Here is a 13,742-nt window from a genome sequence, read left to right on the forward strand (position 1 = left end):
ACAGATCAATTTTTTGTACCGAGATTAAAATTCATGGTCTAAGTTGTAGTTGTAAACCAAATTTATAATGAACACCTTCTCTCTTTCCTCAGATTGCCTTGTTGTACAAAGGAAAGGATTATGAAAAAGGGATCACAAATCAACAAACTTTTTAACAAAATCTTCATAAAAAACATGGTTTCACTGTAAATTACTATTGCATCCTCAAATGATTTTGGGAAGCAAAAAAATTACAACAGAAGAATTATCATAACAGATTGTAGTAGCTACATAAGATGAAAATAGACAAACGATTAAAACATATATTCACCAGTGAAGCAAAGCCTCATGTGGCATGAGAGCCATGTGTTCGTGATGCCCATATCCCAAACACGAGAAACCAGAATACAAACAAGATTGCCCAGTAACGAGCAGGCCCGTACTTGATTCTTGTTAGAACAAACTGCAAACACAGGGACAGGTGGATACATTCATCAGCCCAGATATCAAATCAAACACAGGAAGGTGGGGTTGATTGTTTCCCCACTACACTTACAAGTTGGGGTGTTCAAATGACAAATAAATCTAAATGGATGGCTTGTTACTTGTTTTGTTAAAATGTTGAAGTTCAGGAATTTGTTGGTACTTTTGCCTTTAAATATCCAGTTTTAGGTGAACAAATGTTCCAATTACATATCACGATTCAATTTATCCTATGAAAACTCCTAGCTTTTATCACAAATAAGATAAGGGTAATCTTGTAGGAGTATCTAAGATTGCTTAAAATTATGATAATGCTTATCTATTTCTGATAGAAATATCAACTAAAAAAGCAACTGAACTTACAAATCGGAAGAAAACTACAACAGTCAATGCACAGACTCCTCCAAGAAGAATATGCAGGCCATTTTTGGCAGTTTTCTGCAGTATAGAAGGCACAAGTTTCAATTAATTCCATGCAAGATTATAATTGGAAAATTATATTCAAAATTAAAATTATAAAAGTAACTAATTAATAAAAAAACATTATCCAATGCTCAATCCAAAAAAATGGCAAGATCAATAGCTCGGCCGCATGCTTAAACTTGTCACGGCAATTAAGAAAAAAAAATAGTATACATGAGATAAAGCATGAGCATATCTGGTCAACAAGAATTTTCTAGTAGTCCTTTTATATACTTTGGTGTAACGATACTTTTTAGCCATTAACTATGCCACTAGGTCTCCGGCTCTGTTGGCCTGATTTCCCATTCTTCAGTCCAAAAGGTCAGGGTAGCACATACAAAATGCAGAGGAAGAGATCTGGAATGCGATCAACGAATCTTAAACTTAAGAAGATAAATCAAACTAGCAGATAAATATTGAACTCCAAGCATTCGTCCGAAAAGGGAATATAAATTAGAATAGGTCTTGTCTTTATGGGGAAAGCTCTATTGAACAACTTGTGAATGCAAGTCATATGTTGGTTATCTATCCTGGTAAACAGACTCGAGGTGTAATCAATTCACTCAGTACATGGTGGAATATAAGGAGTTCTTAGCCTGTGCAACAGGACCAGCCTAGGCTGGTTGGCTACAGAGAACTCAAAGTTGTTATTGAGGCTTGAGTCATAATGGCTACAGTGAACTCACAGTTGTTAACAATAAGAAACAAACACAGGACTTATGTCAAACCATTGTCCTCCAACATTCCAATAATTTGCAAGGGAAAATGAAAACAAAAAGGTAAGACTACTGGGACTGGGCTATTCTAATCTCTATTTTCTAACAGAAATAAACTATCATGAGTCCAGGAGCAGATAAGCTCAATACATATTCTTCACCTTCCTACTTAAAAAAAGCTTTTCCCTCTCAAAAAAAAAAAGAACTAAGAAGAAAGAAGCTTTCCTTTAGCATCAAAATCAGATTAAAGAGTCATAAGCTCCTTTCCACTTCTTGTAATTGTAAGATGTACACGACTACACGTATCATGTGCTTAAACTTGACATTTATCAAAGACTATCTGAGTTCTATCACGTGCTTAAACTCAAGATTTATCAAGTAGTACTATCTAAATTATAATGCTACTACATGCAGAATAAAATTCCATACCAGAGCAAACTAAAAGTATACTATTGAAAAGGAAAGGGAAAAAGTGTGTGCAGCCAGGAAAATGTATAGTCCAATACCTTCCCCACATGCGGGGCGAGAAGCCAAGCAAGAGTAACAGTCAGTAGACCTGTAGCGAGCAGGATCCCAGTAGTCTCTACAGCCCATTTTGTAGCAGTATTTTCAACAGGGGGAACCTCTTCCAAGACAGTATTTGAAGCTGAAGGTTGCTCACTGACCACATGAGAAACAGTGATAGAGTTGTTGTTATGTGGATTAAACCACAATGAAATTTCACTTAACCTCTGCCTTCGAATTGCAGCAACAGCATCAGGATCCACACCATAATTTGTTTGGGGTGTTGTAGGATTAGGTTCTCCATTAACAGTTCTTTCTCTCAACGATTCATACTCTTTTAAAGAACCTAATATCCTTTTGTAATCTTCAGGTCTAATATTCTTCGTAATAGATCCACATATTTCACAAACAGTTGATCCATGGCTGATAAACCACTTAAGGGCACAAGCATAATGTGCTAATGCAAGATCGTTTTTGCAAGCACAGCCAAGATCGAATAACCTGTCCTGGTTGTCATCAAGACCTAGCTCTACATCAGCTGTACAGAGAAAAACCTCCCCGGTTGGGCTAATAAACTCAACTACCTCAGATCTTTTAAATACTGAATTATTTTCAATATTCCCTGAGGTGACTTTCAAATTAGACTTAGCCTCCTCTTTCCCATTTTTAAGATCACATCCTGGTGGAGAAATACCCAAGAATCCCAGGGCAATATTTCCCCTTCTATCCGGTTCCAAGCATTGACAAACACGACAAGTTGCTGAGCCAGCTTCCTTGTCTACATTAAGACATGCTCCATCAGTTTTAGGTTCTGCATCCTCAGTAGATGAGAGAATGTTTTTACCTACTATACCCGGTTGATTGGACATTTCTTTCTCCATATATTTGCACAAACGTATACTATGTGCTTTTGATGATAGTGTATCAGTGCTATCTTTCAACCAAAAATATCCATCAGTTGAACTCCTTCATCAGATATATCTTTCAAATGGTGAGCATGATTCTGGCAGAACAAAGTTCCAAAGGAATCTCATAACCATACAGCTAATATAGAGACAGCTAAATGAGCTACACAAAGATGGAAAAAAGGACTAAATGAGTTTCGGTAAATAATAGACAGTTTAAAAAACGAGAATAAATCAGTTCTTCGCTTATTGGATTCATCCATATGCAATATGTATATTATAATTCCTAGAATTTATGAAGACCAAGAATTTGTAGATGCCAGCTAAACTTCCTTTTAAAGCGGCCAATTATATTTAATAATAATTGCCACAAGTAACAGGCATGATTGAGCTCTTGAAAGCAAATCAAATGTTTCCTAAACAAATATAGTGATTTTAATTGCACACTAGAAAACGAAAAAACAAAGACTAAAAACAAAATTGTTGGGGCAATATAATGTACTTGTGCGTCGTTTCAATTTCCCAATCCATCATGATTAGTGTAACAATTCCTAACATAGAGAGAATTATTTATACAAATAACTGAAAATTATGTAAAATCTCAACATCGATGGGAAAAAGGAGATGCCCACTAGTGTTTCTGGGTGAGATGAACTTTACTGATAGATACTACAAATTTAACAGTCGATAAAGCGAGAAGAGTAGCACAATTTACAGTGGGAAAGCCCTCCAAATCAAATGCAGCAAAGCAAAGAGCATAAATCGGAAACAAGATAAAATCTTGTAGAAATCATAGTGAAGCAGAGCACATGATGCTCTATCTGTTCAAGTAAAACAGTTTAAAGCAAATGAAACGACGACGATTGAAATCAAAGATTGGAAGAGAATAGGAAACAAACCTCCGGTAATTAGGAAAGCGAATTGTGTGAATATGATTTGGTGGGTGGCCAACAAATATCGCTCTCTCACTCTCTATTTCTACAGTAACAATATGAGTAACAACTGATGAGAGAAATGCCTTTTTAGTAGTTGTTGGTTATTGCATCCACATCCTTCAACTTTTGTATTCTTATGTTTAGTCCCCTTATAATTTTCTCATTAATATTCAATATAATTTCGTTTATCTTCGATTGCTTTATTTATCAGCTTCTTTTAATTACTTGTCCTTTAATCATAAGATATTTTTTATTTATATTTTTAACTTTTTGGTTTAGTCTATGAGCTTTTCCTGTTTAGTTAGTCTGCATAAATGATTCTTCTATGCATTTTTAAACACAAAATCAACCAAAAATGTATTCCTATATGTGTAGCAGTATCAAATACTATGATTCTTATTAGGATATACACAACACTTTTTATTTGGAAGTGCCGGACCACTTGGAGTGGTGCGCTATCCGATACAAGGCTTGGATAGGGGTCCGACACGAAGAGGGGTGTGCGTGCTTAGGAGAGGGTCAGATTTGGCGGGGTTGACGAAATAATTTTTTTTTATTTAATTCCTGAACTTTATAAGCACTATCACACCTAGATAGAAGTTATTTTTAATATTCAGAAAATTAAAATTTTAATTAGGAATTGCTATTTTCACAACTTTTAATGAAGTAATTTTGTTATTTAATTTTTGCAAAGTGGATGATAATTTAAAAAAATTTAAAATTTAAAAAAAATTGTGGAGTAGAGGTATATGTGGAGCGGTATGAGATTGAATAAACAACATAACATTATGGAACTATCACACTTCTAAATTAAGGAAAAACATAATAGTAGGCTAACTTAGAACGAGAAGTATCACAATTCTGTCTCTGCACATACAGCAACATTAGGAGGCACTGCTTTTTTCTCGCTACGCTCGTATTCAGCGTCTGCTTCAAAATTCAATCCTGCTATGGTCATGCGGCCGATGTTGACTGCATTCGAGGTTTTCATGTTAGTTGTTTCAAAGAGTGAAACAAAGATGCACAAGATCAGGAAAAAAAAAATTGATGCATTTGAACAAAAACATGAGTGACACAGTGGGCTATTTTGTCCATGAATGTAAACCGATTGATGATTACCTTAAATGCTCAATTTTGCAATATGAAATAAATGGATATAAACCAATGAGCTCTCAAGATAAAACATATAGTAGTACTTACCAACAGCATCCATCCCAATTAACTTGGGCATGAATTTTCTGAGATGGTCCTCAGCCGCTTCATCAGATTTCAACGTTTCGCATTCAAAATGCACTGTAATTTTGTGTTTCGCGTGCTTCTCTTCAACCATACCCACCACATCCTTCTGCCACCTATTACCATGCCACAAATTCTTTTAAGGCAATCTGAAAAGGCCGATAATGCAAATAACCATATTTTGCAGAAGCTTAGAATGCATCCATGTAACGAGGAGAGCACAAGGACGTGCATAACATCTGCATATCTTATGCTAACATGTTCGTACAAATAATATCCACAGTTTGGTTTTGGCGAGCCAACAAAGGCGTTACTGACAGGAAAAAGGCAATCATCGGAACTCAGGGCAACAACTACTTGGAACATTTATTACTTTGGGAAGAATTCAGATTTGTGTAAGGCGTACCCGTGAGCATGATCCGGGGTACATATCTTGGCAGCATCATGTCCTCTGCACTCCACTACGAGAGTTCTTTCTTTCTTACTCTAGTTGTAGAGTCACACCGATAGATAACAATTAGACCATGAGTTACTTCAGTCGATTCATGTCAAACGAGATATGAACAAGTCGAGGGAGGGAAGCAACAAAAGTAAACAAGAGACAATAAAATGGCACTAACATCAAAATCTGTTACAGTCAGCTTGATCAAGCGGTAATCCTCACCCCGGCTGCACTCTCTTTCACACTCCAGTTCTAGAAACAAGATAAGTTATAACCAAGTAATACATATTCCATTTGCAATAAAATCGGGTAATAAACCAATACAAAATTTGAAATGATGTGTTGCTATCAAAGGTAAATTCTGCACAAGTTCAAAATTGACTGCATACCTATCACAAGAACACAAATCCAAGACCTAATTTGCTAAAACCAGAATTACATGCATAATTGCAAATCAAAGCAAGCTAGAAAAGAAGACAATCATAAACTAAAAATTGTGGAAATGCAATAGAAAGCGATGTTGCATTGAAGAGTAGAAGTTACCAATTCCATGGAGACCATAGCAAATGGATTTTGGGAGCTGAATAAAATGGCCAGAAATAGAGCCACTCGGCAAAAGGGCTAATGACGCAACTCCCTCCATCACCTTCTCTTCCTTCTGTTCTCCTCTTTCTGCACCAACACCAGATTTGGTTTCGATTAATGAATCATCAAAAGATCGCATCTTTCCCCTTTAGAATTCCCCAGAAATTGCACAAGGACGTACCCATTTCTTTAGTTTCTACTCTCCTGATTCTGGGCTTCTGTCACCAAATTCTGAGGGTTTTTCAATTTTCATAATGTTTTGGGTGCTTATTATTGAATTTCTTTTTTTAAGTGATATATTTAATGCCTAATTAGTTTTTTTTTACTGTTTTACGAATATTTACATGTTTTTTCCACGAGAATTTAGGAATCATGTTTTTTTTATTAAGTAGGAGTACTAGATTTTTGTGTTGAAAAATTGTGACCTTGACCAACAAAGCATTTATAAATAATTTAAAGAAAGATTGAATTCAATAGATGTTTATGCTTTGCATAATTTACTTTGATATTGATTTGAGTATTTAGAAATTAACTTTTTTAAATACAGAGTAAGGCCGATTTATTGGGCCAAACTAAAATGGCTAGGATTTTAATTTATTTTGGGCCTTGGTTAATATGGGCCGAAATCGCTATAAAAATTTTAGGAGCCCAAAACATCGAGATGATTAATAATAATCACAAATTAATTAAGCTTAAGCGAGCGTAATCCTTCTTTGTACACTGTTTTCACCAGCAAGTCTACTGCTGCCGTTTCTCTTTGAAGCAATGCTACTGATTTCTCCGGAGCAAATTCATGGCAGACTATCTCCTTACGATCAATCACACTATATTCCTTTAGCTAAAATAGATAGCTTGATTGTTCAATTTTAGATTTTGGAACTTTTTTCCGCCTTATGTGGTGTTTGTAGCCGTTTTTTAACCTTCTGCCCCAGCTTCTGGCGGTGCGCCACCGCGAGGAGGGGAAGAAGATATGGCGATTGCCTCCCAAATCAGCCGCCTCTTAATCCTCCGCCGCTTCGACGCCCTCAAAAGCCTCTCTTTCACCTTCTCCGACCACCTCGTCAACGCAGTCCTAAAAAGTCTCAAGCTTCATCCAGTGTCGGCGCTTCACTTCTTCGACCTAGCCTCCAAGCAGAATCACTTCAGACCTCATTTCAAATCCTATGTGAAGATCGTGCATATCTTGTCAAACGCTCGAATGTTTGATGAAACGAGGCTGTATCTACGCGGCCTCGTGGAGCTGGCGGAGAGAGACCAGCTTCCGGTTTCTTTGATTTATGATGAATTGGTGGCTGTTTTTAGGGAATTTAGGTTTTCCGGAACCGTTTTTGATATGATGATGAAAACTTATGTGGAGAGGAGGCTGGTGAAGAATGCCTTGTACATGTTTGATAATATGCCTAAATGTGGTCGTGTGCCGAGCTTGCGATCGTGTAATGGTTTGCTGAGTTGTTTGGTTAGATTCAAGGATTTTCATGTTGTTTATTGTGTTTATGATCAGATGGTAAGAGTTGGGGTTGCTCCGGATGTGTATACTTGTGCTATAATGGTGGATGCTTACTGTAAAGATGGCAAAGTTGCTAGAGCACTGGAGTTTGTGCTAGGCATGGAGAGTATGGGATTGAAAATGAATATTGTTGGTTATAATAGCTTGATCAATGGGTATGTGGAGAAGAGGGATATGCAGGGGGTGGAGAAAGTGCTGGAGCTAATACGTCAGCAAGGAATTTCCAAGAATTTGGTAACGTATACGCTGTTGATTAAGGGTTATTGTAAAACTGGGAACCTTGATCAAGCAGATAGAGTACTTAGACAGATGAAGGAGGGCACTGGACTCGAATTAGTTTTGGATGAAAAGGTCTATGGCGTATTAATTGATGGATATTGTCGTAACGGGAGACTGGATGATGCTGAGAGAGTTAAGAATGAGATGTTGAGTTTGGGATTGGGAATGAATATGTTCATCTTCAATTCTTTGATCAATGGATACTGCAAACTTGGTAAACTTCGTGAAGCGGAGCTTGTTATAGTGAGTATGGTTGAAGCTAATTTGAAACCAGATGGTTATAGCTACAATACGTTATTGGATGGATACTGTAAAAGAGGAATGATTGATGAAGCACTTAAGCTTTGCCATAAAATGACTAGGGATGGTGTATGTCCAACAAATATAAGTTACAATACTCTCTTAAAAGGTTTATGCGAACATGGTGATATGAACGATGCATTGTCGCTGTGGGAAACGATGCTCAAAAGAGGTTTGATTCCTGATGAGGTTGGATTTAGTACACTTCTCCATGGACTTTTTAGCAGGGGAAACTATAAAAAAGCTTTCACATTGTGGAAGCATGTTTTAGCAAGAGGCTATGCAAGAAGTACTGTTCTGTGCAATGCAATGCTCAATGGGCTATGTAAAATGGGAAAGATGATTGAAGCAGAGCAAATTCTTGAAAAGATGATGCAAATGGGTTGTTTACCCGACGGGGTGACCAATAGAACCTTGATTGATGGATATTGCAGAGCTGGAGATATTTCAAGAGCTTTTCAAATTAAAGAGGCCATGGATGCAGAGGGAATTCCTGCTTCCCTTGAAATGTATAATTCTCTAATTCAAGGATTATTCCAAGCTCATAAATCAAATGAAGTATCACATATGCTCTCTGAGGTCCATGCAAAAGCACTGAGCCCTAATATCATTACTTATGGAGCACTAATAAGTGGTTGGTTTAAAGAAGGAAACCTGAAGAAAGCTTTTGATGCATATTTTGAGATGAGAGGCAAAGGAATCTCTCCGAATGTGTATATATGCAGCACAATCATCAGTGGGTTAAACAGACTTGGTCGGACGGATGAAGCAAATATGTTGGTACAGAAAATGGTAGATTTAGACGTTGTCCCAGACCTTAAACGTTTTTACCAGTCTTTTAACTTCAACACGCTTCAGACAGAAACACAGAAAGTGGCGAGTTCCCTTGATAAGAGTGCTCAAATATGTATAATTCCCAACAACACTCTATATAATGTAGTTATATCTTGCTTATGCAAAAGTGGAAAGATTGACGATGCGAAAAAAGCTATTGGTGATCTGTTGCAAAGAGGCTTCACTCCAGATGAGTTTACATACTCAACCCTTATCCACACCGCTTCCATTTCGGGTGCTATTGATGAAGCTTTTCTTTTACGGGATGAGATGGTGAAAAAGGGTATTTCTCCTAATGTAGTAATATATAATGCTCTTATAGATGGCTTATGTAAATCAGGAAACCTTGACCGTGCATTGAGGCTTTTCCATAAACTTTACATCAAAGGTTTAGTTCCGAACCTCGTCACCTATAATATATTAATTAATGGATGTTGCAAGAGCGGTAGCACCAGTGACGCCTTTAAACTTCTAGGGAGAATGATAAAGGAAGGGGTTGCTCCTTCAGTTCAAACATATTGTGCATTTCTCAGTAGTCTTTTACGGCAAGGTAATGAGAAAGAATATGTGAAACTTTTAGATGAAATGCAAAAGGAGGGCCTTGCCACGGATTCTATTAGGCATTGCAGATCATTTGAAGGTAATATAGATTTTCCAATTTCAATACTATGTACTGGCTTTTTCGTATTTAAGATACCCATTTGCTCCTGCATGCTTACTGTGTAATATTATGCTTTGAAATTACTCCAATTTTTTTATGAAGATGTTGCTGTTGCTGCTGAAGCACTGAGCTGAGCTTATGATTGATACTACAAGATAATGTCGTTCATATGCCAGGCCCTCTTGAAAGAGAAGGTAAGTATGGAACTCTTTTGGTGGGGAAACAGCCAAAATGTGGCAGCTCTTGGCTTATATATATGCATGTATATCAGTATCTATATACATATATTTCGCTCCTGCCAATGTATCTCTATAAGATATGCTCCATAACAATATCAAATTATTTTACTTCTAGAAGAGAATGCAGGCTCAGCGTTTTTAATTTTGTCCAATAAATTGTTACTATTAATTAACCACCTATACAACCCATATGAGTAGAGCCCGTAACACCAGCTATAGCTACAGTATCAATCCCCATTATCATTGGGTATACATATGTTGTGTTGTTGTATTTAAGTAAATTATTACCAAGTTCAGAAGTATACTTTTGCTAGGTTGCAGGATTTTGTCTTCAGTAATAAAGATTTAATGTAGTGAAGAGAAGTTTTGCAAAGTTTTATTTTACACAAGCTATCCTGGATTAAGTGATTATATATAAAGATGAAGTAACATGGAGAACAAACAGCAGTCCCCTGAAGTTGTGGTAATGGGCTAGGGTGATGGTGTCAAGGAAGTTCATTACTCTTAAATGCAAAGCAAAAATATAAGTAGGGGCTCGAGTCAGAATTGTAACATTGATAGTTGCGTTTCTTTCTTCTTTGTTTGTATATGCCCTCTTTCTTCTCTGCTTCCTGGTGGCATAGTTCATTGCTTTGTATTCTTCTAGAATTTTATCCAAATTTTTTATGGCAGGTTAAGGCTTTGTGGTTTTGCAAAATTTTCAAAGGTTGAATGTGATTGGAGATATGGAGCTGAACCCATGGATAATAATCCATCTACTTCATGGGTAAACACTATTACATGCTCCCTTTATCACTTTTTTATGAAGGTTATAATTTCATCACACGTTTATGAAATTTCCTTCTTTTGCTTTTTCCAGTATGTCTTGATTGTTGATTCTCAAGTTTATCGTGTACAAGAATGTTCTGTCTCCATGTTTTTGGGCACTAGTCATGCTCTAAGCTCTACAGTTCAATTATGCAACAACAGAATGAGTTAGGTTGCATTGACTTGACTGAATTAGGGTGCCGTATCCGAGAATATAATCTCAAAGTCTCTAGCACTGTAACGCTATTCACCTTAAGGATGTTCTCCAATTTGTGATCTGGGAGATTTGAAAATTTATTTCACGGAATATGTATGTCCAATCCAATAAAAACGTCTGCCAGTTGATGTTTTTGCTATCACAATCACAAATCACTGATATCTTTTCAGAATACTACACTGTCCTTGGTGGTGGTTGCATGAATTACATCAACAAAAACAAAAAAGGAAAAAAGAAAGAAAAAGAGAAAAACGTATAATTGTATTCTCTTACACATTAATTCCTTGGGAGAAAACCTAATTTATAAATAAAAAATGGTGCAGGACTCAGGGTCAGAGATGGAAGACATAAACCATGAAATTGCTTTATATCTTTCAGAAGAAGATCACAGAGGAGCTACTGTTATTGGTGAGTGCTTTGAAATTTGTGATCTCTATATGATTTTGGTTTAGTTACAAACACTTAGTTCTGGATATGGATCCAGTTTGAGACGCCCAAGGACAGGAGGAACCGCATGCTTTCTGAGAGCCTAATAAGTTAACAACCCTCGCTCGCCATTATGAAGTAACAGCTATCCTTATTTTGTATGCCCCTCCTAGGATTTTGATTTATTTTGGATTTTGAGCACATCAAAGTTCTATTTTAGTTTTGAATTTGATTTTTAAATTTGAACTTCAAATGCATTCAGGTTACTCACTGGATCAACTTTTATCTCATAGTTTTTCAAGAAAGTGTATACCGTCTTAGTGGAATACAACATGCTATCTGAGTTTTCTGGCATTCTTTAATTGTTTTTTTGTTTCATCAGTATCTCAAACTTCAATTGGTTTTTGTGTTTAATAATGTCTTTGTTTTGTGTAAGGCTATCGAACTTGAAGAAGAATCAACATCATCTATCTTCCTCATCAAGCCAGGGAGCAAGATCTCCATTCGAGAAGATTGCAGCAGATGCATCTGTGATATACGGAAATGGGTATAGAGCTGGTAACCAGGCAGTGCTCAAATACGGCTTACAGAGGACCCTGGATCTCATCCGAGAGACAGGAAACTTTCCTTACTGAGTTTTGTCCTAACATGGAAAAACCATTCTTCGTTCTTTCATTTATTTACTAGTGAAGTATATTTTTGGCATTTCCATGTTTTGGCAGTAAGGCCTTCCCGTAGGACGTATATATCAGTAAAGTGGGTCCAGTTACTCCGAAGATGAGGCATATATGCCTTTGGAGTAGTACTGCTGGAGCCGGTCACGGATGAATTCCCAGTTTTTGAGCAGGACTGCAGGATGGGAGAGGAAGATTTGGTTCAACAACGATAGCTGCTCGGATGCAGAAACTGAGCTATGCCATCTCATACCTCTGGTCTCACTTAAAAACTGTTTGTCACATACCCTCAGATCAACCATCCAGGTTGTATTGATTCTTCTGAAAATTCAATCTAAGGAATCAGCAAACTGATTCCCCCTTCATAGATGTTCATATTAATCACTCATACATGAATTCAGACAGTTATAAGCCAGTCTTGATCACTGAGAAGAATGTAAATTTCATGCACTTGTAGTAAATGTAAACATTTTAAGCTATACATGACACTCTAATTTGAAACTGCACCACTATATTCACAAACTTACACTACATTTTATGCTTCAAGTTGTAACCTAAAAATTATTTCTTGCAAACCGCTACAAATCTCTAATTGAAACCCACAATATTCCGAATGGTTAATTTTCAATCAAATAATGAATTCTTAAATTGAAGGATCACATATATTACTCCATATGTTTGTCGCCTCTTTACCATTTGTGTGGTATTTTCACAAATGAGTTGGCATGTTCTACACTCATTTTCATAATTATGTTATTCAAAACGTGAAAATTTCTTTCCGTTATTTAAAAATTCCCTCGGCAATTTTGGATTAGTTAAGTAAATAATTAACTAGTAAGGTGATATAAAGTGATTTTACTTTTTCTTATAGAATAGTACAATTATGAATTATGATAAGTATAATCCTGATACTAGAGAAAAAGTATAGCTTACTGCCTTACTCAATCTTGAATTTGACTTTGTTTGCATCTTTTTATAGTTAAATATTGACAAGTATCATAAAGAGACTTTATCTTTTTATAAGGGCATTGTAATGAAGGAAAATAAATTCGTATAAACGGCAAACCGCATTAAATCAATTCTTATCTCGTTCAATTTTGGTAACAATAATAGTCCTTTAAAGGCTCATTTTTTTTATTTTAGTTATTCCACTAAAATTAGTTTTACTTATTTATTTTTCCCTAACAATATTTCAGTCATATTTTCCCTTTACTTTTTTTTTTAACAAAATTATATTAAAATTCGTATAGAATTATTTTACAAACCAGTAGTATTGGTACCAAACCACGGCGACCTAGTAACATATAGTATTTATCATGGAAATTTCATTGAATTCTCTGCAAGAGAACTTATTTACGGCAACATTCCAAAATATTAACTGGATGATTCTGAACACTCACCACCTCAATTACATGACCAAACCATCTGATTTTATTTTATTTTTCATTAATACTAAAATTAAAAAAATTAAATAATAATAATGTGGGGAGAATTTCCTCCAATTTTAATACTACACTCTAGACGAGTGAGACAAAATCAACCATTTTATAA

At 36.1% G+C, this 13,742-nt stretch overlaps 3 protein-coding genes across 13 annotated transcripts; 1 reads left to right on the plus strand and 2 right to left on the minus strand.

The window, feature by feature from the left end:
- Positions 1–145: 145 nt before the first annotated feature.
- Positions 146–4,073, minus strand: LOC125208069. 3 transcript variants are annotated; one of them, XM_048107620.1, is made up of 5 exons: positions 3,949–4,073; positions 2,989–3,212; positions 2,147–2,922; positions 826–900; positions 146–442 (listed from the first exon to the last, which is right to left on the minus strand). In XM_048107620.1, exons 2-5 carry the CDS (start codon positions 3,023–3,025, stop codon positions 326–328), a joined length of 1,005 nt encoding a protein of 334 aa, XP_047963577.1. In that variant the 5' UTR covers positions 3,026–3,212; positions 3,949–4,073; the 3' UTR covers positions 146–325. The 3 variants fall into 3 exon arrangements, with proteins under 3 accessions (XP_047963577.1, XP_047963575.1, XP_047963576.1); XM_048107618.1 differs by having other exon boundaries at positions 2,147–3,212; XM_048107619.1 differs by having other exon boundaries at positions 2,147–3,147; positions 3,949–4,039.
- Positions 4,074–4,732: 659 nt separating this feature from the next.
- Positions 4,733–6,509, minus strand: LOC125207864. Of its 2 annotated transcripts, XM_048107366.1 has the most exons (6): positions 6,429–6,509; positions 6,206–6,334; positions 5,841–5,914; positions 5,627–5,706; positions 5,185–5,336; positions 4,733–4,956 (listed from the first exon to the last, which is right to left on the minus strand). In XM_048107366.1, the coding sequence occupies exons 1-6, from the start codon at positions 6,430–6,432 to the stop codon at positions 4,838–4,840; spliced, it is 558 nt and encodes a 185-aa protein (XP_047963323.1). In that variant the 5' UTR covers positions 6,433–6,509; the 3' UTR covers positions 4,733–4,837. The 2 variants fall into 2 exon arrangements, with proteins under 2 accessions (XP_047963323.1, XP_047963322.1); XM_048107365.1 differs by lacking the exon at positions 6,429–6,509 and having other exon boundaries at positions 6,206–6,420.
- A 474-nt stretch (positions 6,510–6,983) lies between these two features.
- Positions 6,984–12,560, plus strand: LOC125207392 (putative pentatricopeptide repeat-containing protein At1g19290). Of its 8 annotated transcripts, none has more exons than XM_048106711.1 (7): positions 6,984–9,807; positions 9,931–10,022; positions 10,740–10,833; positions 11,415–11,499; positions 11,576–11,675; positions 11,954–12,152; positions 12,240–12,560. In XM_048106711.1, the coding sequence occupies exons 1-2, from the start codon at positions 7,218–7,220 to the stop codon at positions 9,960–9,962; spliced, it is 2,622 nt and encodes an 873-aa protein (XP_047962668.1). In that variant the 5' UTR covers positions 6,984–7,217; the 3' UTR covers positions 9,963–10,022; positions 10,740–10,833; positions 11,415–11,499; positions 11,576–11,675; positions 11,954–12,152; positions 12,240–12,560. The 8 variants fall into 8 exon arrangements, with proteins under 8 accessions (XP_047962668.1, XP_047962669.1, XP_047962670.1 ...); XM_048106712.1 differs by having other exon boundaries at positions 6,984–9,555; positions 9,643–9,807; positions 11,954–12,560; XM_048106713.1 differs by having other exon boundaries at positions 6,984–9,555; positions 9,748–9,807; positions 11,954–12,560.
- Positions 12,561–13,742: the final 1,182 nt, after the last annotated feature.

The sequence above is a fragment of the Salvia hispanica genome, chromosome 2, assembly GCF_023119035.1.
Source record: "Salvia hispanica cultivar TCC Black 2014 chromosome 2, UniMelb_Shisp_WGS_1.0, whole genome shotgun sequence".
NCBI lineage: Eukaryota > Viridiplantae > Streptophyta > Magnoliopsida > Lamiales > Lamiaceae > Salvia > Salvia hispanica.